Raw genomic sequence first — 24,676 nt, 5'->3', positions numbered from 1 at the left:
CAATGTATTGTTGGCTATTGGTTCAAATATACCTGTGCTACTGATGACTGCTTCTGTGCTTCGGGGTCACATTTTATTAAAGGAGTACAGATTTTTAATCTTTCACATATGTTCTCCTTTATCTAATATAAGATTTTGTCTGAAGAACTGAGAGCACTTGAAAGTGAAGTTGATACTTGTGTTTGAATCATTGCATTGAGCTGAACTGTGGGTTTAGCCTTTGAATAGAGCCTTTGAAAACTGAAATGTTGTGATTGTGTGATTCGATGTCTGTTCTGTGGCAGGATTTGGAGGGCTCGGGTCTGGATGGAAGTGGTTTCAGACCTGTCCTGCCCAGAGGACCGCCTGTACGTACATCCACATTTACTGAGACTTTCTGGCTCTCACAACTGCAGCTCATTCTCATGTATTTTCTTATCCTCAGGGCCTTCCTGGGCTCCCAGGACCTCCAGGGCCGCAGGTACACACAGAGATCTGCACAAAAACACAAAGAAATCTGGCATAATCTATCAACACAGTAAAATCTAGATATGGCATCTACCATGCTTTTTTATGTGTCATTAGCTGGAATCATCGTATAGAGAATACATACCTATTGTTAGTGGTGCCTTAGTTTTTATTTAAATGAACCCACGTCTACACTTTCAGGGAAAAGAAGGAGCCGTTGGCCCTCCAGGTGTTTCAGTGAAGGTTTGTGCTCCTCACACACACACACACACACACACACACACACTCTCTCTCTCTCTCTCTTCAAAAACTGTTTCCATTCCTGGTTTCCAAAGAAAGCGTACAGTTCCCACCCACGTGTTCCCCATCAGCCCCAAATTTCCTATCTTTGGCACATCTGTAAGGGTCAGTGAATGCATCTCAAGCCTTGACCTCCTTCATAGTGCAATTCAAAGTAAAAACACATTATAATGACTTTATATTGCATAACACACAGTTACAGAAGTTGGATTCAGGAAGTTATCAGCTAAATCAGATTGCAAAAGGATTGCTCCCATGATCTGTGGCAAGCGTACAATCTGCCATAAACACCATTAACAACTGTACATATTCATAGAAGTTTTGCATAGAATACCTATATTATATATTATTTATATGTCATATGAATATTATCAGACTTATGATAATCAGTTCTCCTCCACTCCACTAGGGGGAGCCGGGCGTTAAAGGAGACGATGGACAGGCTGGGGCTCCTGGTGTGCCTGGGCGACAAGTAAATACACAAAACAAAATAGGCTGTAAAACTTGATCTTAATTAATGTAGTTAATTTATATTTCTATCCATTTATGGATGCTTATTTTTGTTTTTAATTAGATGTTTTTTTTTCTTTTTTCAGGGGGAAGGGGGAGAGAAAGGTGATATGGGTCAGAAGGTTTGTATTCTCATCACATTTGTGGCGTATCTCTCTCAGAGCCGTCAGCTTCGATGCTAATAGTTGATGTGTTTTGTGTTTCAGGGAGAGAGAGGTCTAGATGGAATCGGTTTACCTGGACCTCCGGGGCCTCCTGGACCTCCTGGACCAATCATTAATCTACATGAGGTGAGTCCATTAATGTCTCACATTTTTTTAAGGATATGGATGCTAATTCCAATGCATTTGTTTTGAACTATTTCTCCACCCTCAGTTGATGCTGAATGACACCGAAGGAATCTTTAACCTCTCAGGGATTTTTGAACCACAAGGACCATTGGTAAACCTTTCCTTGCCCTGTTTGTTGTTTGTTCATGGCCTGATTGGTATGGCTTAAGTAACCTTCATCAACACCAAACCAAAAACATCTTCTTGTTTAATCACATTCATTCTGAAGTGCAAATGAAGTTCACAAACAAGAACACAAAACAGCGAATCAGAATTGAAAACAAGGAATCCGAACACATAACAGATAAGAAAAGACAACTGCAAATCGGAAAAGACAAATCAAAATCGCACAACAGCCAATCAGAAAACACAACAACGAATCAGAAAACACAACAACAACAAAAATGAATGATGAGAAAAGACAACTGATCGTATCAGAAAACACAACAACGAATCAGAAAACACAACAACGTATCAGAAAACACAACAACGTATCAGAAAACACAACAACGAATCAGAAAATATAATACAACTAATCAGAAAATACAACAACGAATCAGCAAAAAGAAACAGAACGACTCAGAAAACAACAATGAATCAGAAAATACAATACAACTAATCAGAAAATACAAAACAATCAGAATCAGAAAAAAAAAAAAAATCAGAATTAATCAAATAAACATCACAAAAAATCAGAAAAAACCATAAAATACAAAATTAATAATTTATCAAATAAAAAAATAAGAAATCATAGACCATAGAAAATAAGAAATATGAAATGTATCAGTGAATCAGGAAAAAAAACACTGTGAATTAGTGAATAAGAAAAAAAAAAGTGAAATGTGAATTGAGAATGGAAACAGAACAAATCGAAAAACTGTGAATCAGAAAAAACAACAATACAACAGTGAATCAGAAAACAACAATTATTTGAAAAACATAACAGTGAATCAGAAAAATACAGCAATGAATCAGAAAAAAAAATTGGAATCATACAGAAATGAATAATGTATAAGACAGAGAATAAGAAAAATAAGGATATGAATCAGAAAAAAACTGTGAATCAGAAAAACAACAAATGAGAAAAAAACACAACAACAATGAATCAGCAAAAAAAAAAACTACTTAATCAAAGAAAACAACAATGAATCAGAAAAAAAAACTATTAATCAAATAACACAACAAAAAATCAGAAACCATAGCAAAAAAATCAGAAAAATACAATGAATCGGGAAAAAAAAATGAGAATAGTGAATAAGAAAAGAATGTGAATAATAAATTAGAAAGAATAAGAATAGAAAAAGAGTGACAACAAATATGGATAGGGATAAAATGAATTGTGAATCAGAAAAAAATAAATACAACAGTGAATCAGAAAACACAATTATTTGGAAAACATAACTGCGAATCAGAAAAATACAGCAATGAACAGAAATATTTATAAATCATAATTGAGAATAATGAATGTAAAACAATGAATAATCAGAAAACACAACAGTTATTTGAAAAACATAACAGCGGATCTGGGGTACATTTCCCAGATTCCCATTGCCAACCAACTAAGTTGCTAACAGGTAGTTGGCAATGGGAAATTGCATTGCAACCAACAAAGTTGTTAACTTAGTTAGCAACTATGGTTTTGGGAAACGCACCCCTGGAAAAAAAAAAGCAATTCAGAAAACAGATCAATGAATCAGAAAAAAAAACACAACAGTGACATATATATTTGTATTTAAGGTAATTAAGCCTGTTGATTGGACAGGTACAGTGTAATTGTTTTGCATCGCTGGATTACTGCAGCCAGTCAGAAATGTTGTCTGACATTCTTTAGCCATTCTGGATGTCCCCTTGCTTTAACTCAGTGGTTCAGTACTATGAAGAAGCTATTATGAAGGTATACTTTTAAAATCAATAAATGAACTCCAGATGGAAATGCATAAAATTTAAAATTCACATTTGACAAAATAATAGTCATTTGTATGGTTTGATATAAATTCAGTAGAAGCTTAACTAGTACGAAATATCATTTATCATTGTCTTGAAATATGGCCTATACTCGTACGTTTAGCCATAGTATTCCAACTATCCTTTTTCATTATATTTCTCATTGCGTTTTATTTCCCAAGCTACTCTCATTCTATTCCAAAAACACAAACAGAAATGCAGAAGATATATGAGCGTGGAGATTATGGTACAATAGCTGCTCAAAACCACACGCTCGCTTCATTGAACGCACAGGAATGTAAACACACTGCGGTTTAATTGCATTATTTACAATAAGTCACCAAGTTGCCTGTGGAATTGTGTTTTAAACGATTACGACACATTAGCTTTGCTTTATTGCGTAATTTACGTGCACTGACGAGCAGAAGTGAAGCGAAATAAACAGAGATCTGCGCAGCATGTAAACATCTACGCCTGTGAAAGGTTCCTCAGAGTCAAATGCTTACACTTCTTTAGATTTTATGCCACAATGCACAAATCCATTAGAGCTTCCAAACGTCCGTGCGGTTTGAGATAATAACCCAGACGCTGCTTCACAAAAACACACTCTGTATTGTGATGGTCTCAGTGGAACATTTAACTACAACAATTACTGGAATTCAGTAAGTGTTTCAGCATCTGAAATTAAGTATATTTTTAAGTTAATGTAAGTAATTACAGTTGAAAGCCTTGGTTTGAGGAGCACAAATATTTGTGTGGTTTTGCACTTCAGAAAATGTTTAAATCTACTTTATGGGTTAATTATCTTACAGCAGTGGTGACAAAATGCCTTTTAATGTTTTATTCCAACAGGGACCAAGGGGTCCGAAGGGTGATACCGGGGCCCTGGGGGTTCAGGGGCCTCCAGGATTAAAGGCAAGTTCCTTTTAGATGTGTATATGGACCAAGGGGTCCGAAGGGTGATACCGGGGAGGATTGGGTTCAGGTTCCTTTTGGATGTGTATGTAGTGCAGGGGCATGTTTCTTTATATGTTTGTGTTTAGATAGAAGTTTTATGATGGGTATTAAAGAAAAACATCAGATGACTAACTTTTAAGACATGTCTAAGCCCTTATGCAGCTGGCCACAGGTGTGAAAGAGTGTGTGTGTGTGTGTGTGTGTGTGTGTGTGTGTGTGTGTGTGTGTGTGTTTCAAACAGCTGCAGAGGTTTGTGTGTGCATCATATTCTTATTTCACACATTATCATCAGAAGTTCTTGTTGTTGCTGAATATGAATATGAATGTGAGTGTGTTTTTAATCCTGCTGTGTGTGTGTGTGTGTTGCATGGATTACTGCTGTAGGGTCAGAAAGGAGAGCCGGGGATTGTGTCTGGAGTTCATGCGCCGCAGGGACCCAAAGGACTGAAGGTCACCCATCACTTCTGTAACCTAAAACTATAGAATATCCAAGACGTGTCACTCATATAGTTTTGATTAATATGGCAGCTCTATCGAAGGAAGCCCCGCCTTCTGAGTAAAAGAGCCAATCACTAATCGGTAAAGTCAGCACATCACTGCAGCTGCCGTTAGAAGTCCCGGTTGCTATAGAAATGCTCAGTTTAGGACTGATCTACTGGCTGATCTAGCCTGATAATAAGCTTTTTTTTAACACTATTAGAGGAGGAACAACATTTATGACGCATGCCCGAGAGGCGTTTCAAATATGGCCGCCGAGTGACATGACTTGTCTTAAAGGGACTGTTTAAACTTTAACTGCTGCATTACTCAAGACCAATCCTTTCTGAGACGGACAGGATTTCGTTGCATTAATCTGATTTGCTTGCCTTACTGTTCTTCTCACAGGGAGATTGTGGCATTCCTGGACCTCCTGGTCAAACGGTGAGCAGAGGATTCTGTGACTTTGACTCTTATTATTATTCATTATGAATGTTCCAGATGAAAGTTTAAAGGGAGCATGTTTAATTAATTTATCCCTTCAATTGTTATGATAAATATAATTGTTTACATTATTCTCCAGCTATTTTTCTGACATTCCTCCATCACATCATCCATTTTTTTTTCTAGAATTAATTTTCTAAAAGTTTTAGTTGAATATCTCAGTTTCCAGCATCGTCATTTTTTGGTCACTACAAAAAATGACAAAATCAGCCAATCAGAACACTCTTGATATTTAATATACACCAATGTGAAAAGGACCAATGAGAGTTCACTGTGAGCGGAGCTGCACAACTCAGCTGTTTTGATGCTTTTCTGCAATTCTTGTAACAGATGTTTTTTTCCGATATATATGTTTTTATTACTATTTTTAATGTTTTTGAAAGAAGTTTCTTCTGCTCATCAAGCCTGCATTTATTTGATCAAAAATACAGAAAAAAACAGTAATATTGTGAAATATTATTACAACTTAAAATAATGGTTTTCTATTTGAATATACTTTAAAAAAATAATGTATTCCTGTGATGCAAAGCTGAATTTTTCAGCATCATTACTCCAGCCTTCAGTGTCACATGTAACATCCAGTCTATCACATGATCATTTAGAAATCATTCTAATATTCTGATTTATTATGAGTGTTTGGAAACAGTTCTGCTGTCTAATATATTTGATGAATAAAAGGTAAAAAGAACTGCATTTATTAAAAAAAAAAAAAAAATTCTAATAATATATATTCTAATAATATATTTTCTTTACTATCACTTTTTATCAATTTAACACATCCTTGCTGAATAAAAGTATTGATTTTATTTTTTTAAAAAAAAGAAAGAAAAAAAATTACTGACCCCAAATTACTGAACAGTAGTGAATATTGTTATTACAAATATTTATATTTTAAAAAACATAGCTTCTTTTTTTTTTTTTTTTTTACTTTTTATTCATCAACGTATCCTAAAAAAGTATCACATGTTCTGAAAAAATATTAAGCAGCAGAACTGTTTCCAACTTTGATAATGAATCATCATATTAGAATGATTTCTAAAGGATCATGTGATAATGATCCTAAAAATTCAGCTTTGCATCACAGAAATAAATGATAATTTTAAAGTATAATAAATTTAAAAAACAATTATTTTAAGTTGTAATAATATATCACAATATTACTGTGTTTTTCTGTGTATTTTTGATCAAATAAATGCAGGCTTGATGAGCAGAAGAAACTTCTTTCCAAAACTTTAAAAATAGTAATGTTTCCAAATTTTGACCTGTACTGTATATATGTTTATATATGTGTGTGTGTGTGTGTGAGGGGTAGGGTTAAATAGAGAGAGATATAAGGTCATGTTGTTTATTGTTATTATCCTACACACTCAACAAGCCAGACCTGTTCATTCATTATATTTGGTCTAAACACTTCATCTCAGGACTATTTCCCCGTTATACCGGAGGCAGTCTGCTTTACTCCCTTACTATTTTACAATTCATGTGTGCTTTTCCCTTTTTTCTTTTTTTTTTGTGTTTAGTTTGTGTGATGTTTTGGGTGAGGTGTTGATGTTTTTGTTTGTATTGATTTGTTTTATTTCTGTTTTATTTCATGGAGGTGTCTGTCGAAAGGGCGAGTTTGGGTTTCCAGGACGACCGGTCAGTTACTTATTAAAAACATGCACACTCAATATAGTTTATAATAACTGTCATTAACAGCATTAGTGGATATAACATTATATAACGCTTAACAAGATTAACAGTAATGTTTAAAAGTTTGGGGCCATAAAGATTTATGAAAGAAGTATCTTCTGCTCAGCAAGGCTGCATTTATTTGATCAATAGTACAGTGAAAGCAAGGCTGCAGTTTTAAAAAACAGCAGTTTTCTGTGTGTATCTCTGTTAAAGTGTAATGTATTTCTGTGATGTGCAGCTGTATTTTCAGCATCATTACTCCAGTCTTCAGTGTCACATGATCTTCAGAAATCATTCTAATATGATGATTTACTGCTCGATAAACATTTCTGATTATTATCAATGTTGAACACAGTTGTGCTGCACAATATTTTTGTGGAAACTGTGTTACATTTTATTTTTCAGGATTCACAGATGAATAGAAAGTTATTATACTTTTTATTTGTTTGAAATAGAAATCTTTATAGATTATAAATGTCTTCACTGTCACTTCTGATCAATTTAATAAATCCATGATGAATTAAATGATTAATTTCTGTACTTCTCCAAACGTTCAGACGTGTATATGCACAGTATATTGTGATGTAATGATGGATGTGATGCTGTGTCTCCTCAGGGTCGTCCAGGAATTAACGGGCGTAAGGGTGAAAAAGGAGATTCTGTCGGTTTACCTGTGAGTTTGTCTCATGTGTCCCCAGAAAAACTATTATTATTTTATTAGAAAAAAGTGAGCGTTCTTACTTTTAGCAATTTCTACTGTTTTGGTTCTGAAATTTGGTTCAAATTCATCTCTCATATTTTTCAGTTTTACCTGCACATATTTTCAAATCAAATGTCACAGATTAGTACAGTAGCACATGTCATCATTCTGCAGCCTTGAAGCCATGCTTTGTCTGTCTCAAACGTTTTAAGACATTATTGCTTAATAATTGTATATATGGATACTTTAAGTGGCACGTCAGTAAGTAACTAGAAAAAAACATTGTTGAGCTTTCTGTTTCTCACACAGTTTCATGCCTTTTCCCAAAACACAGGACTTGATATTCTTTAAAGATTCGAGAAGATATTTAAAGGAATAGTTCATAAAAAATGAACATGTGCTGTAAATGTTCAGTTCATCTGAGATCAGGATGAGTTTGTGTCTTCATCAGGTTTGTAGAAATGTAGCACTGCATCAGTGTCTCAGCAATGGATGCTCTGCAGTGAATGGGTGCCGTCAGAATGAGAGTCCAAACAGCTGATAAAAACATCACAATAATCCACAAGTAATCCACAGCACTCCAGTCCATCAGTGAACATCTGGAGAAGACAAAAGATGAAACACATCCAGCATTAAGACGTTTTTAACTCAAATACATAGAGTCCATAATCCATAATAAACATATCCATAAAAACATATCTTGCCCAGGAGCAACAGTTGATGGACAGGAGAAGTGTGGCTACATTTCTGCAAATCTGATGAAGAAACAAACTCATGGCCAGAGGATGAGTGCATTTACAGAAAATGTTCTTTTTTTGTGAACTTTTCCTTTAAGGGGAAACACTGCAGGCAAAAACAAGTTTGAGATTTTGGGCTTTTTAGTTTTTATCAGATTTTTTTGTTTTTTTTTTTTTTTCCTAGTGGATTTTTTATTTTTTTTTTCACTGTTAAGTGTTTCTTTTATAGCACTTTATGTCAATAGATTTCAATTACAATACATTTTTTAGAGGCCATTTTCTCAAAATGAGTTTTTCCCCATAAATCTCCACTTTAGCAGCACTTACACACACCAAACTGTACATCTGCTGTTCCTGTCTGCGCCCTGAAGGGTTTCACTGAGGGATTGTTCATATATAATCTGCTTGAATATTTTATTCCCTAAAAAATTGTGAAACTTTTTTTTTTTTCTGTCTGTTCAAAATATTTTCTGAATTATGACAAAAAAAAATGAGATACCCAGATTCCCTCTGTAAGAAACATTTGACTGTAAAATGTCAGAAAGTGTGTGTCGGTGTTTAGCAGCGGAGAGCAGTTTTCTGTGTGTTAGTAAGAAGGCTGTCTGCTGTAGATGAGATTAACGGTGTATGTCTTGTGTTTGTCTGGGGTCTGCCGGGGCCGCCGGGGCCTCCAGGACGAGCGGGACCCTTCAGCTGTCCTAAAGGAGTGAGTGTGTCTCTGTCTCTGTCTCTGTCTCAAACACACCGGTGCTGTTGCTCAGTGTCACTTTCCCTCATGTTTCTCTAGACCGTGTTTCCAGTCCCTCCTCGACCCGGCTGCAAAACACCCGTGAGTGACTACTGATCAATATCTTCTTCTTCATCTTCATCTTCATCGTCTTTACACTCACTCTAACTCTGCTCAGAAATTATTCCTCCAAATTTTGGCTGATTTGTGTAATTTATTATTATTATTATTATTATTATTATCATTATTAAATATCAAATGTTTCAGTTATTTACTGTTTTAATTTAGCATTTTAATATTTTGTAGAAATATTTTCCTAATATTTTATAATATAATTTCATAATATTAATATTTTAATTAACATGAATTTATCAGCTACAGTTCACTCTGGAGAGGGTATGCACAACTTTTTAATGTGAAAAATCTCCTTTAACCCATCAAGTGTAATGCACATTGTATTTTATATGAACTTAATGGATGTCAAGTGGCAAATATGTGATTTCATACGTCGTTATCTTTGTTTGATCCTGTTCCCTTCATCTGTGGCTGAGCTCCTTCAGGTGGAGATGACTGAATGTTGTCATACTGGAGATGTGTTTATGGACTGATACGGCTTATAAACAGTACAGTTATAGTTTTGATGTCTCTCAGCTGTATATTGAGACCCACAGAGAGTCAAAGACTGACTTCAGAGTCAGTGATTTCACAGTAAACACACGTTATGTTTGAATAGTGATGCATGCTGTGCATAATTATCTAAAACAAGCTCATCATGCACCTGTGAGCTCAGATCGCTCTGTAATAAAACAATATCCCAGCATTCAGTGCGCATGCTCCATAATCCACACAGGCATCTTTGCGGCGCTCATTTCTACGTGTGAATGATCTGATCGTGGTGCTGGTGTGTGACTTACACAGCACACAAAAGCCTCATGTGTCTCCGTTTCTTCTTGTATTTTTAAAGGTCCTCTATTGTATTCCTAAAAGGAAGAGTTTTAGATGTTGTGCAATAGCTACACAGCCACACCTGAGCATCATCTCATGAAGAACACATGACTGACTCAAACATATTCATCCAGCGTTTGTTTCCACATCCAGATGTTGAATTAACTCTATACTTTCTCACCAGTTCTATTAACTAACACATATTTGTCTTTGCTGTTCTTCAGGTTAACAGTGGTTCTACACAAGGTGAGTTTAAGAGTTGCACTACTGTTTAAAAGTTAATAAGAAATTAATACTTTTATTCATCAAGGATGCATTAAATTGATCAAAAGTGACAGTAAAGACATTTATAATGTTACAAAAGATTTCTATTATTTAAATAAATGCTGTTCTTTTGAACTTTCTATTCATCTGTGAATCACAAAAATATTGTGCAGCACAACTGTGTTCAACATTGATAATAATCAGAAATGTTTCTTGAGCAGCAAATCATCATATTAGAATGATTTCTGAAGATCATGTGACACTGAAGACTGGAGTAATGATGCTGAAAATACAGCTGCACATCACAGAAATAAATTACACTTTAACAGAGATTCACACAGAAAACAGCTGTTTTACATTCTAATAATATTTCACAATTTTTACTGTATTTTTGATCAAATAAATGCAGCCTTGGTGAACAGAAGAGCCTTTAGAACATTTTGCCAACCCCAAAGTATTGAATGGCAGTGTTTTTGGCAGTACAGAATAATGTTCACTTTTTGTCTCACTTTTCTTGTTAAAACACATCCACATTAGAATCATTTCAGATTATGTTCCTGTCATGTTAATGATTACCCCTCTATTTTGCCCTTTTGTTTTGTTATAAGTAAAGGCAAAGTGTATGCTTTCTGCAGCCTGCAATTTTCAAAAATAACAATTATTTGAATTTTTCAAATGTCATATTTCAGGTGTTGTGTATTTCAAACGGTTTTAGTCAGTATTGTGTGTCTCTGATGGTTTGTGTTGATTGTGTGCTCCTGACCTGTAGAGGGAGCCAGCAGGGACAGAGATCTGCCTTCATCCTCCTCCGGTACACACCTGACAACCACTCACATCACAGCATTAAGAGTTCACTCGAGCATGTTTCTGATGCTCTGATCTGTTCTCTCACAGGCGACCCGCTGGGAACCGAAGTCACGGTGAGTTTGATCTCAGACATTCTCTCACAGATACTGAGAGCGCTTCACTGCGAGACACTGATTGAGTCGAGACTGAGCTGTTGAATGCGTGACTGTGTCAGACTGCTAGAGGTGACCAGGGATTCAGAGGAGAGACGGGAGAAGCTGGGATGCCTGGGAGAGCCGGTTCAGCGGTGAGAGACACACACACACACACACACACACACACATCTAAGTGTGCTGATCATTTTTATTAATGGATGAACTGTTCCTTTAATTTGACCAGGTGTTTTTCAGAAACAGTCCAGACGGACAGCCTCCACACACAATGCTGTGAAATGTCTAATAATGTTGGTTTGTCAGCAGGGAGCTAAAGGAGAATCTATCATTGGACCACCTGGTCATCCAGGTCCACGAGGACCCCCTGGTGCACCAGGTTTCGGGAGAGCCGGTGTCGCTGGACCTCCTGGACCACCAGGACCTCCCGGGCCTCCTGGACAACACAGACCTGGTACCAAAAACCTTTGGCATTTCAGAAGTCTTGTATTCTCGCTCATCTTCAGCCCAGTCCAGGTCGCTGAAGGTCAGGAGGTTCACGTGTTTGTGTGTGGAGTGGATGAGCTGTTGATGTAAGGCTATAAGGGGCTTCAAACGCTGCCCACAGCTCTTCATCTGACCGTGATGAAGGCAAACACTTCTGCTGCTATCTCACTTTGATATGCATAGATGCTCAGAGTTCATGTTGTTTCAGGCGTGATGATCCCTGGCCCTCCTGGACCCCCCGGGCCCCCGGGACGAGCCGCTGAGGCCTCCAGCGCCGTGAGTCAAAACACAACACTAACCGTCTGATCAAACCTGTCAAATCACTCCGGCATTTGCTTTCATGTGGCTCTGCTCGAGTGAGATCCTGAGATGTTCACAGCAGGAAATCAGCTCAGTTTCCAGAAGACTGTCATGTTTCTGTCATAGCTGGAGAACTGAGCTCGTGCTCAGCTTCATTCAGAAACGTAACCCAGCTTTACTCTCATAATGCATTCAGCTCCATTTTGACCTGGAAGAGATGCATCATTTCTAAGAATGCATAGTTTTTAGTAAAGGAATAAAACACTTTCAGTCAACACTGTCAGCTTTTGTTATATGGAAAGAGCAGCATAAGCATCTAAGTGTGTTCTATATCATCTTGTGTTCCATGGATGAAAGAAGCGTACAGGTATGTTTTTATTTCTCTGTATTAAGTGGCATGTTGTTTTCCTGCAGGTCAGGAAGTATGTGAGTCTGCAGGCCATGAGGCAGCAGTCGTCTGCGGTCGAGCACGGGACGCTGTCTTTCGTCACTGACACTAGTAAACTCTATATAAAGGTTCCAGGAGGCTGGAGAGAGGTTCAGGTAACTCTCTGAACGAGATCAGTCCTCATACTCTTCATATTTCACAGCTAGAGGTCTTAACGAGGTGTTTGTTCTGCAGCTCGGCGGGCTGATTGAGATGTATTTGTCCCCCGTCCTCTCACAGAATGATGTAAGGACTGCATGTTTACATCTTATCCAACACATTATATTGGACACAAAACTGTCTTCATATGGACAACGTGAGCGTGCGAAGTCATTTACAGCGTGACTGTTTGTGTTTCTGTGTTGGTCTGCAGGCTGAGCCCCTGATCCTGAGCCCACAGCTCCGTCACACACCCAGAACACACACCAGAAGCGTGGTAAGCCTCTCTCTTTGTGTGTGTGTGTGTGTGTGTCTTTACACAGCTGCTCAGAGGTGGAAGAACAGTATAGGAGCTGAGGTGAATCAGAGCTGGCGTCATCTACTCTGGCTGTGATGCATCTTTACCAGAGGCACAGCTTGATGTTTGATTTGCTCAGTCAAACTCTTAAATACATTTTAGCATTTCTGTAGTAAACGTACGGTTTTACGATGATCACACAGAGCAGCAGCATGTGCGTGAGGTTGTCATAATAACTTGTAAAGGCTGGGCTGTCTATTTGTGCTGCACCAGCAATAAACACTGTAATCGAATAGAATGCGCTATAAACATGTTTGCCAACAGAATTGCAAAGTAGACTTTAAGCAAATCAACGAGTGAATTACACTGCTTTTAAACAGATATCTGCTGGACTTGCTTCAGTTAAACGCACAAAAGCATGCACACAAACACATTTAGTAACGTTAAATCATACTGAAAATAGCCGATTAAGCAGTTTATATTCTGAATAGGGCTGTCAGTAGATTACACATTTTAACCTAATTAATTACATGATGTTTCGATTAATTAATCAATTTTGTTTAGGGATGTATTTGGATTAAAATTTTTAAGATAAATTATTATAATTTATTTCTATTTTTTAATTATATGGTATAGTGTAGAGTTTACATTTTGTATTTTTGGTTTGGTGTGTTGTATTTTATTTGATTAAAATTTAATTTATGATATATTAGCTTAAAATATGGTATATAAAAGAAGATAATTTGATAAACATATTAGATGTTTATGTTCATACAATGAAAGTCACTGGTAACCAAAACATTTTTGTTACCAACAGTCTTCAAAATATCTTCTTTTTTGATCCACAAAAAGAAAGGTTTGAAACGACATGAGGAAATGAGGACTGAATTTACATTTTTGGGATGAACTATTTCTTTAATGTTTTCATTATTATTATTATTATTTTTATTATTTTTTATGAAATGATTCTCTTAATAAGAAACTAAATCTTCCAGCAGGTGGCGTTAAATGTCTTTATGATTTTTTGATTTGTGTGTTTTTTTTTAATGTGTGATTCGTTCAGGAATAAAGTAAAGGCCTCTCTTTATGAATGGTCTTTTGAGTCATTGATTCACACGATTCATTCAAAACACAGATTCATTCAGAAACTAAAATGGTCAGAGACATGCAACAACTCTGCTATGACTCTAAAGGTAATATGTTCTCTGTAAAATTGAGCAAAAACACATGATATTTGTGTTTTAAAATGAAACAAAATATATCAACTTCTTATTTACTGAACTGTTGTGTAAAATCACATTTAAACTCATGATATTCGGGACTGCAGCACTCTTGTGATACTGCTCTCGCTGCTGGTGTGATATCTTATGATATAAATATGAGAAACTCATACAGGGGCATTTTTGCACCTGTATCTTGAATTTTAGGGCATAACTCCATTTAAACCCTAACTGCGTTCAAATATTTTAACCGCATTATTTTTCATAACTAATTAATTAAGTTAACGCATTAAACTGATAGCCCTAATTCTGAAAAACTGTGTGCATTAAATAAGTTTTTTTTTATTTTTTTTTTAACTCTTTTACAAGAAAGACCTGGCCAAGATGCAGCATAAAAAAGAAACATAAGGAACTGTTTCCAACATACAAAAAAACCCCCCATCAAATACACATACATATATATCACAAGACCCAGTGCTGAATAAGGCTTAATATAACTTTATGAACAATTACACTGACCAATGTTCACCTGCTCCACATTCTTCAGAGTTGAAACAAACTGTCTATAAGAAATGAAGGTAGTCAATTTCAGTGATTTCTGAAGATGGTTTCAGGCAGAAGGTGCTGCAAACACAAAGGCTTTTTTTCCTAATTCTGTTTTGACACGGGGTACCAACAAGTGTAGTACATCATTTGAACGTAATCCATAATGGCCATGATTACTTGTTAAAAGGACACTCAAATAAGTAATCCAAGAAGTGCCTTGTAAATGAAACATAGCCAGTGAGTGTACCTTCTTGCATAAAGAGAGGGCCATTTAGCTTTATAATAAAGTATACAATAATGTGTCCTATAACCACAACCAGTGAAAAAACCTAATGCACAATGATACACAACATCCAGTTTCTTCAAACATTGGGCAGAAGCATTCATATATATCATAATTAAACATTTATTTGTCCTATAACCACAACCAGTACCAGGTATTCTCTAGCGCGAATGGATAAGCATGATTTTGATCTGTAAAGATAACCAAGCTTTATCTTAAGCTTAGAAACCAGATTGCTAACCTGGGTTCTGAAACATAGTTTAAAATCAATGATTACACCCAAATATTTATAACTGTTAACTAACTCAATTTAATTTCCTTCAAAAGTTGAGATGCTTGAAGAAGAAACTGGAAGTTGTCTTGAGTTTGTGAATACCATTATTTTTGACTTTTGTACATTTTAAGACCAGCTTAAGCTGTTTTAAACGGTTCTGAACATTATTGAACGCAGACTGCAAAAGTTCAAGGGCTTGTGCAGTAGATGATGCAGTACAGTAAATAACAGTGTCATCAGCATAAAAGTGATACATAACATTCCATAGATTTCCACAAAGTTTGTTTATATAAATTGAAAATATGGATGTATAATTTGGATGTAAATGGTCCTTTTCTTGTCATAAATGTAGAGCACTGAGCTACAACGAGCGTCCTGCGGATTGTCCGGAGTCATCTTCATCTGACTTTATTTTGGTTAGGTCCAGATTCCTTTCATCTAACTTTATTTTGGTTAGGTCCAGATTCATCAGTGTTTTTTGTATGTTGTAGGCTATATAACATATTATGAGCCAAACTGCACAACTTCTTATGCAAATGAGATTGGGGAAACCATTAGTAAGTTTGATTTTATTTATTTACAAAATAATTTAAAATAACTACATTTTGTGCATATTTACTTTTGAGTTGAAAACATTAATTAATTAACAAATATTTAGTTGAATCTTTCAATCATTAGGAGGGGCCGGGCCCCGCCCCCCAGCACCACAAGCTCCGCCCCTGAATTATTTTGAGCAGCATTAACTGGGCTGAGTAAAGACGCCTAGAGAGAGAAGAGAAACAGATGATGTGTTCTGGGTTTTCTCTAGTCTGTGTTTAAATGAAGACTGGACAATATATTGAATATTCACAACACTTATATTTACAGTGATTATTTTGGAAGTATAAACAACATTGTTGTTTCAAGTTGACTGGTCATGACTCGAGTGATGAAAGACTGTAGCAGTAATGTACACCAGCACTCAGTAGTTTGGGGTCAGTAAGATATGTCAATGTTTTTGAGAGAAGTCTCTTCTGTTCCCCAAGGCTGCATTCATTTGATCAAAATTACACTAAAAACAGTAACATTATGAAATATTCTGACAATTTAAAATAGCTGTTTTCTATGTGAATATATGTTAAAATTTAATTTATGGTTGTGATCTCAGTCTTTAGAGTCACAATCCTTTAGAGATCATTATAAATGTCTTTATTGTTACTTTTAATCAACTCAATGCCTCCTTGCTGAATAAAATAATCAACTTCATTAAAAACTTTTGAACAGCAGTGTGTTATTATATATAATATATTAACATATTTTAGTAAATATATACAGAAATAATTCATCTATATAGAGTTTCCTCAAAAAGTATTTTTTTGTTTTTAAATAATATCTATTTATTTTTTAATTATTTTTGGACACTTTTGCTACAATTTCAAAATATATAAATGTTTACACACTGTCTACACAATATTAAATATAATGTATATAATGTGTGTGTATATATGAGAAATATTAAATATTCAAATCTCAAAAAATGTATATCATATAATGTATTGGTGAATTTAAATTAAAATAATATTTTCTGACAACAGTGTGGATAGTATGGTTTTTTTCACACCCAGAGTTGAAGTTTTAGATTAAATGATGGTGCCGTCCATCTGCTGTTGGTGAAGATCTGTGTTTGTGAAGAGAGACACATCTCTGTTTTCTGTGTGTTTATGTGCACGCCGAAGTGTTTCTATTATTCTCAGTTCCTCCGCCGGTGCGATCATTCAGAACGACGTCTGCCGATGACAATAGTTAGGTCTACTAAAGAAAGAAAATCTCTCTCAACTAATACTGCAAACTATTCTGGGAAGCCTCTCATTTGGAACATTACTATATTAGAGGTTATTAACAGCAGAGCCCAAACTACTGTTTATGTTCACACAAAATAATCACACATAAATAAAAACTGGAATGTTTGTATGTAACTCAGCAGCACATAAGCTGGTTCCTTCGCAGACTGACAGCAGAGTTTGAGAGAGACTGCGTGGATGTGGGTGTGTGCGTCCGTCTCTGTGCTGACCCTGTGTTCTTCTGTGTGTCTCAGCTGAGGCTGGTGGCTCTCAACACGCCGCTGACGGGAAACCTGGGCTCCATCCACTCCGTCAATAAACTGTGCAGGACTCAAGCTCAAGCCATGGGCATCAGAGACGACTACAAGGCCTTCCTCTCACACCACCTACAGGACCTGATTGACACCGTGCAGCCCATGTACCGAACAAACATGCCGATCGTCAACCTGAGGGTAAAGCGGCTTTCTGTCATTCTTACTGATAAATCACTCACGCTGTCACATTTCTTTGTAAAGGAAAGTCATTTGTTTTTTATTTAAGGCCTGTGCTCAACTATAGTGAATGCTTCTCAACGCGTTTTCATTTGAATGTTGTGTGAATAGACATTTGTGACCCACCTGGAGCACAAAACCAGTCATAAGGGTCCATATTTTGAAACTGAGATGTATACATCATCTGAAAGCTGAATAAATAATCTCTCCATTGATGTGTGGTTTGTTAGGAGGACAATATTTGTCTGAGATACAACTATTTGAAAATCTGGAATCTGAGGGAGCAAAAAAATCTAAAATATTGAGAAAATCATCTTTAAAGTTGTTCAAATGAAGTTCTTAGCAATGCATATTACTAATCAAAAATTAAGTTTTGATATATTTAGGGTAGGACAGTTTACTAAATATCTTCAAGGAACATGATCTTTACTTAATATCCTAATGATTTTTGCATAAAAGAGAAATGTGTAATTGTGACTCATACAATGTATTGTTGTCTATTTCTACAAATATACCTGTGCTACTGATGACTGCTTCTGTGCTGCAGGGACACTTATTTGTTCTGTTATTGATGTGAATAGGACTTAAAGGGATAGTTCACCCAAAATATCAAATCATTTAGTCTCCCTCATGCCGTTCCAAAGCAAACTTTTGTTGAGCACGCTATGCTGTATGTTTGATTTACTGATATCTTTCCTCTCTAGTGAGCTGGAAATGCTGCTCTGAGTCGAGAACCGGATCATTTCAGTTTATAAACAAATCATTGTTTTGTGCAGCAGATCAAATGATTCACTTGAAAGAATTTATTTGTTAATGAATCAGTCATGAACTCAAGAAGAGCAAAGGAGGATGTCAAGATTTTAGTCAGTAGCAACACACACTACTGTTCAAAAGTTAATAAGAAATTAACACTTTTATTCATCTTGGTTGTTTTGAATTGGTTGAATTTGACAGTAGTGAAATAATGTTGCAAAATATTTCTATCTCAAATAAATGCTGTTCTTCTGAACTTTCTGTTCATCTGTGAATCCTGAAAAATAAAATGTATCACAGTTTCCACAAAAATATTGTGCACTATTCCTTTAAATATCTTCTCGAATCTTTAAAGAATATCAAGTCCTGTGTTTTGGGAAAAGGCATGAAATTGTGTGAGAAACAGAGAGCTCAACAATCTTTTTTTCTAGTTACTTACTGACGTGCCACTTAAAGTATCCATATATACAATTATTAAGCAATAATGTCTTAAAACGTTTGAGACAGACAAAGCATGGGCTTCAAGGCTGCAGAATGATGACGTGCTACTGTAGTAATCTGTGACATTTGATTTGAAAAATATGAGAGATGAATTTGAACCAAATTTCAGAACCAAAACAGTAGAAATTGCTAAAAGTAAGAACGCTCACTTTTTTCTAATAAAGTAATAATAGTTTTTCTGGGGACACATGAGAGAAACTCACAGGTAAACCGACAGAATCTCCTTTTTCACCCTTACGCCCGTTAATTCCTGGACGACCCTGAGGAGGCAGCATCACATCCATCATTACATCACAATATACTGTGCATATACATGTCTGAACGTTTGGAGAAGTACAGAAAATTAATCATTTAATTCATCATGGATTTATTAAAGGACACATTGAATTGATCAAAAGTGACAGTAAATACATTTAAAATGTTAGAAAAGATTTCCATGTCAGATAAATGCTGTTCTTCTGAACTTTCTATTCATCTGTGAATCCTGAAAAATAAAATGTGTCACAGTTTCCACAAAAATAAGTACCAGCACAACTGTGTTCAACATTGATAATAATCAGAAATGTTTCTTGAGCAGCAAATCATCATATTAGAATGATTTCTGAAGATCATGTGACACTGAAGACTGGAGTAATGATGCTGAAAATACAGCTGCACATCACAGAAATACATTACACTTTAACAGAGATTCACACAGAAAACAGCTGTTTTACACTGTAATAATATTACACATATTTTACTGTATTTTTGATCAAATAAATGCATCCTTGCTGAGCAGAAGAGACTCATTCAGAAACATCACAAAATATTAGCAAGCCCAAACCTTTGAACACTAGTGCATGTATTGATCTGCACACAAAGCTATTAAATCATACTGTTATTGTGTCTTTCAAAGCTTTAAAGCCTCAGTTATGAGAGAAGGAAGGTTGTTCTCTGAAGAGTCTGATATTAGTGCACGTGCTGTAATGATGTGTGCAGGGTGAAGTCCTGTTCAAGAACTGGCACAGCATCTTCTCCAGTCATCTCCTGCCTCCCGGCGTCCCGCTGTACTCCTTCGACGGGCGAGACGTGATGAGCGACCCCTTCTGGTGAGTCCTGAGTAAAACACCCCTTCCACAGCTTCCAGATCCCATCACACGCGCTGTGTTATGCACATTTTAGATGTCTGCGTTCAGACCTGTCTCTGTGCCTCATGAACTGCTCAGACTCTAGTGAAGATCTGTGCTGACCACAATCCAGACGCCTCTGGCTTTCATACTCCTCCACCCCTGTCTGTTATTTCTGGTTCTGTGTGTATTTATACTCCAGGCCGGTAAATATATCCTGGGATGAGGCCGTGACAGAGGAGCAGTAATTGTGGTCGGCTAGTAGCTGTTTTAAGCTTGTTTGTGAGGTTTGTGGATGTCTTTGGCGTTTCTGTGTGAATGCAGGAGCAGAAGAGATGTTTCACAGAGCGGCGGTGTGTCATAAACTCTTCATACACTCTTAAAAATAAAGGTGCTTCACGATGCCATAGAAGAACCTTTTTGTCTAAACGGGTCCAGAAAGAACCTTTAACATCTGAAGAACCTTTCAGTTTCACAAAAGCTCCTTTGTGGTGAAAGAAGGTTCTTGAGATTATAAAAAGCTAAGAGAGAGATGGTTCTTTAAAGAAGCTCTGACTGAATGGTTCTTTGTGGAACCAAAAATGCTTCTTCTATGACATCACTGTGAAGAACCTTATCAGCACCTTTATTTTTAAGAGTGTAACTGTTCAAAACTTCCAGTTATTTACATGTTTTATAAACTAAAACCTCACATCACTTGCGTTTTATCATTTATCACTTTTATTATTATGGGAAAGCGTTTCTTTTCACAGCAAATTTTGATTCAGTTCTATCCATAGCCTTTAGACTAAAATGCTATTTAGTTTTAGTCATATTTCAGTCAACTGATTGTTTTAGTTTTAGTCGACTGATTTATTCAGGTTTAAATACGTTGTTATTCATTAAGCATTTCTCTAAAAGGTCCAAACTCATGAGATGTTCCTGGAGAAAGCATCTGTTTAGCTGTTAATATGAATGATAGCAGACACGTATAACATGTCTGTATTTATCTTAAAATGAGATCAAATCAGAAATAAGAACATGGTGCGATGCACAGATTCGATGCTGACACACATTCACACACACTCCAGACATGATGCACTGTACATTCTATGAATAATCCGCATTCCAGGAGCGATGTATGAATAATGTGTTTCTGCTAACGCTCTGAGAAGATCATTAAAGATTTATTACGCATCGTTAACCTGATGTTAATGTGAAAGTCTCTGATAGTGCTCTGTGTCTCTTGTTATTGTCTGGAGGGCTTCAGGAGTGAAGCTTTAGTCCTTCAGCAGGTTTTGTGAAGCTGAATGGTCCACACCGTCTCATGACGGTTCATAACTACTGTATATGATGCTTTGTTCAACTGGTGGAGTTTTTGTATGAATGATGCAGAATTGAGGGCCAGGTTTAGGGATGGACCTTCATGATTACTGCTTTTTTAGACAAATCATATGTCCAGTACAATTCAAACAGCAAACTTATTTTATCAAAAATACAGTAAAAACAGTGAAATAATATAACAGTGTAAAACAGCTATTTTCTGTGTGAATCTCTGTTAAAGTGTAATGTATTTCTGTGATGCGCAGCTGTATTTTCAGCATCATTACTCCAGTCTTCAGTGTCACATGATCTTCAGAAATCACAATATTTTTGTGGAAACTGCTCAAGACACATTTCTGATTATTTTCAGGATTCACAGATGTGCTACAATAGGTGTCAGCAATTTTTTCGGAAACGGTGACACGTTTTATTTTTCAGGATTCACAGATGAATAGAAGGTTGATGTGTGTCAGTTCACTGGAAAAGACACACAGATCATGTTTTGTTTCAGGCCTCAGAAGGCGGTGTGGCACGGCTCCTCAGAGAGAGGCAAGCGTCTGTCCGCTCTGAGCTGTGAGTCGTGGAGAGCGGGTGACATGGCCATCACCGGTCAAGCGTCGTTCCTCTACAGCGGCTTACTGAACCAGCAAACCCGCAGCTGCTCCAACCGCTTCATCGTCCTGTGCGTCCAGACCAGCCACGAGCATCAGACGCTGCAGGAGCTCCACAGACGGTGGCACCACAGATCCTGAAGCCCGCGAGCAGTCCGTCTCAGGCTCTGGCCACATGAACTTTAGCACAGCCCAAGCCAGCGCTCTCCGGTGTAAAGAGTGCTGACCATCCCAGTGATGGACTGCGGAGAGCCGCTTTCTTTATTTGGATGCACTGTACTTTTTTATATTGTATTTTTGTTGTTGATTTTCCAAAAAAAAAAAAGTATTTTTGATCATGTCAGATATTTGTTTCTTATTCTGTTTGTATTTAATTTAATTTCAGTGTTTTATTTATACAGTGACCGCACAGCAATCAAAATTGAGTAAGGATAAATATGTAATTTAACTGTTTGAATTATGCTTTTTTTTAAATGTTTGGATACTGCATCCATTTCACTGAGATCTCAATCAATCTGATTAAGAGATCAGATCAGCATCAAATCACATTTTTATAGATTTTTTTAAAGCAAGTCAATTGAAGCAATGCTTGTCTATTGAATAAAAATTTTTTTTTTTCCAAATTTGATCTTTAAGTACTTGTTATTTTCATATGTGACCCTGGAACACAAAACCAGTCGTAAGGGTACATTTTTGGAATAAATGATCTCTCCATTGATGTATGGTTTGTTAGGAGGACAATATTTGTCTGAGATACAACTATTTGAAAATCTGGAATCTTAGGGAGCAAAAAAATCTAAATATTGAAAAAAATCATCTTTAAAGTTGTTCAAATGAAGTTCTTAGCAATGCATATTACTAATCAAAAATTAAGTTTTGATATATTTACGGTAGGAAATTTACTAAATATCTTCATGGAACATGATCTTAATATCCTAATGATTTTTGTCATAAAAGAGAAATGTATAATTGTGACCCATACAATGTATTGTTGTCTATTGCTACAAATATACCTGTGCTACTGATGACTGCTTCTGTGCTGCAGGGACACATATTGTGCTGTTTATTTAGAAAGACTGTCCTGTGGTCAAGCAGAAGGTGAATGTTGTGTGTGCTGATGATGTGCTCTCTCTCTCTCTCTCTCTCTCTCTCTCTCTCTCTCTCTCCTCATCACATATCTCTCTCTCTCTCCCTCTCTCTCTCTCTCTCTCTCTCTCTCTCTCTCTCTCTCTCTCTCTCTCTCTCTCTCTCTCTCTCTCTCTCTCTCTCTCTCTCTCTCTCTGAGCTGGCATGAGTTTGGCTTGTTTTTCTGGACCGGTGAGGTTTGCCACCCTCAGACTGGCACTAACACAGCATTACATCAGCCGTACGCAGCACATCATTTACCAACAGCACGCCTGTTTCCCCTCACGGAGGAATGTTGTGGAAAATCCATGTAAACAGTGACTTTAAGAGGTCACAGCTTTTAATATGAATTTACTGCACATGTCCTGGCTTCACATCAGTCTGACGTTATCATTGGTCTTTTTAGCTTTTATCTGAAATGTACATTTATCATTATTTATTGTAACAAAAAAGCATCCTCAGACTTTATCATTTTATTTTATACTTTATATTACACTTTTATACTATTAGTTTAGTTTTTATTATGCTCCAAAAACAATTACAAGACATTACTTTTATTTTATTCATTGATCACTTTAAACATATTTGTCGCCAAATTAGTTCTTGCAGCAGAATTTCCAGAAACAACGTGGAATATATACATTTGCTTGATGACAAAAACTGTCCTGAAACTCTCTGGCTGTCTCGCAGGACAGTACATTTTATATTTGTTTTATTTTAATATTAATATTATTGCTCTCCACAGTCATGCTATTGAGTAGAGAAGTCAAATAATTTCTGGAATACCTGATTCTGATTGGTCAAATAAGAAAAGAACTACTTTATTAAATGTCTTTAAATAACAAACACACATTATCAATGTTAAATACAGCTGCAAATAAACCCAAGCAGACACTGAAGCAGAAAAGAAAATATATACTAATGAAACATAGCAAATTAGAACTATTTAATTCAACTTAATTCAATTTTCCTTTTTTCAGCTGCTTTTAAGAATTTAAATACAATTTTACATCATTTTTGAATGCCACAATATTTGGAGCAACTTAAATCGCTCAATGCTGAATATCAGTCCGCTCTCTCACTGAAACCGGAACTACTTTCATATCACTCCGCAGACTCACTCTTTCTTTCAAACAAATGAAACATTCACCAAAAGTCAGACCTGCCAACCTGTACGCATTTTGACCTCAGGTTCGCTGGTACGATTCGTCACTTTAAACTACATAAATATCTAGTGACGCCTCTGTCACGCGCAGTATTCAAAACAAGCTACAGAAAAAGATGAAGAGGTCAACCAATCAGAGCGTTTTTTTGTTTGTTTGTTTTGCATTTAAATAATTTCTGTGTTTTATTTCTCTCCTAGCAGCCTGTAGTTTATAGTCTGAGTTGAAATCGGCTCGCGCTCGCCGCGTCAGACGCTCTGTTTAATGTGTCGAAGATGTGCTGTCTTCCTTCATGCATAACTTGCTTTTCACAGGTATATTCTCCATCTGTAAATGTTAA

The 24,676-nt window shown here is 36.3% G+C and overlaps 1 protein-coding gene across 1 annotated transcript in view; it reads left to right on the top strand.

Annotated features, from left to right (window-relative positions):
• LOC109106551 (collagen alpha-1(XVIII) chain-like) overlaps positions 1 to 22,666 on the top strand; it is a 59,864-nt gene extending 37,198 nt beyond the window's left edge. The window contains exons 17-42 of the mRNA XM_042751883.1: positions 285 to 347; positions 425 to 460; positions 649 to 690; positions 1,157 to 1,219; positions 1,344 to 1,379; positions 1,464 to 1,547; positions 1,633 to 1,698; positions 4,383 to 4,445; positions 4,872 to 4,937; positions 5,373 to 5,424; positions 7,066 to 7,106; positions 7,759 to 7,815; positions 9,226 to 9,285; positions 9,367 to 9,408; positions 10,476 to 10,497; positions 11,285 to 11,326; positions 11,410 to 11,435; positions 11,537 to 11,608; positions 11,778 to 11,925; positions 12,166 to 12,233; positions 12,672 to 12,800; positions 12,880 to 12,930; positions 13,058 to 13,120; positions 17,539 to 17,736; positions 20,008 to 20,117; positions 21,949 to 22,666. Coding sequence (XP_042607817.1) covers positions 285 to 347; positions 425 to 460; positions 649 to 690; positions 1,157 to 1,219; positions 1,344 to 1,379; positions 1,464 to 1,547; positions 1,633 to 1,698; positions 4,383 to 4,445; positions 4,872 to 4,937; positions 5,373 to 5,424; positions 7,066 to 7,106; positions 7,759 to 7,815; positions 9,226 to 9,285; positions 9,367 to 9,408; positions 10,476 to 10,497; positions 11,285 to 11,326; positions 11,410 to 11,435; positions 11,537 to 11,608; positions 11,778 to 11,925; positions 12,166 to 12,233; positions 12,672 to 12,800; positions 12,880 to 12,930; positions 13,058 to 13,120; positions 17,539 to 17,736; positions 20,008 to 20,117; positions 21,949 to 22,189 — 1,941 coding nt within the window. The 3' untranslated portion in view covers positions 22,190 to 22,666. The remainder of the gene's footprint in view (positions 1 to 284; positions 348 to 424; positions 461 to 648; positions 691 to 1,156; positions 1,220 to 1,343; positions 1,380 to 1,463; positions 1,548 to 1,632; positions 1,699 to 4,382; positions 4,446 to 4,871; positions 4,938 to 5,372; positions 5,425 to 7,065; positions 7,107 to 7,758; positions 7,816 to 9,225; positions 9,286 to 9,366; positions 9,409 to 10,475; positions 10,498 to 11,284; positions 11,327 to 11,409; positions 11,436 to 11,536; positions 11,609 to 11,777; positions 11,926 to 12,165; positions 12,234 to 12,671; positions 12,801 to 12,879; positions 12,931 to 13,057; positions 13,121 to 17,538; positions 17,737 to 20,007; positions 20,118 to 21,948) is intronic.
• The last annotated feature ends 2,010 nt before the right edge of the window (positions 22,667 to 24,676 follow it).

The sequence above is a fragment of the Cyprinus carpio genome, chromosome B24, assembly GCF_018340385.1.
Source record: "Cyprinus carpio isolate SPL01 chromosome B24, ASM1834038v1, whole genome shotgun sequence".
Lineage (NCBI taxonomy): Eukaryota > Metazoa > Chordata > Actinopteri > Cypriniformes > Cyprinidae > Cyprinus > Cyprinus carpio.
The sequence above is the reverse complement of the archived record's forward strand: the minus strand, read 5'-3'. Positions and strand labels throughout refer to the sequence as shown.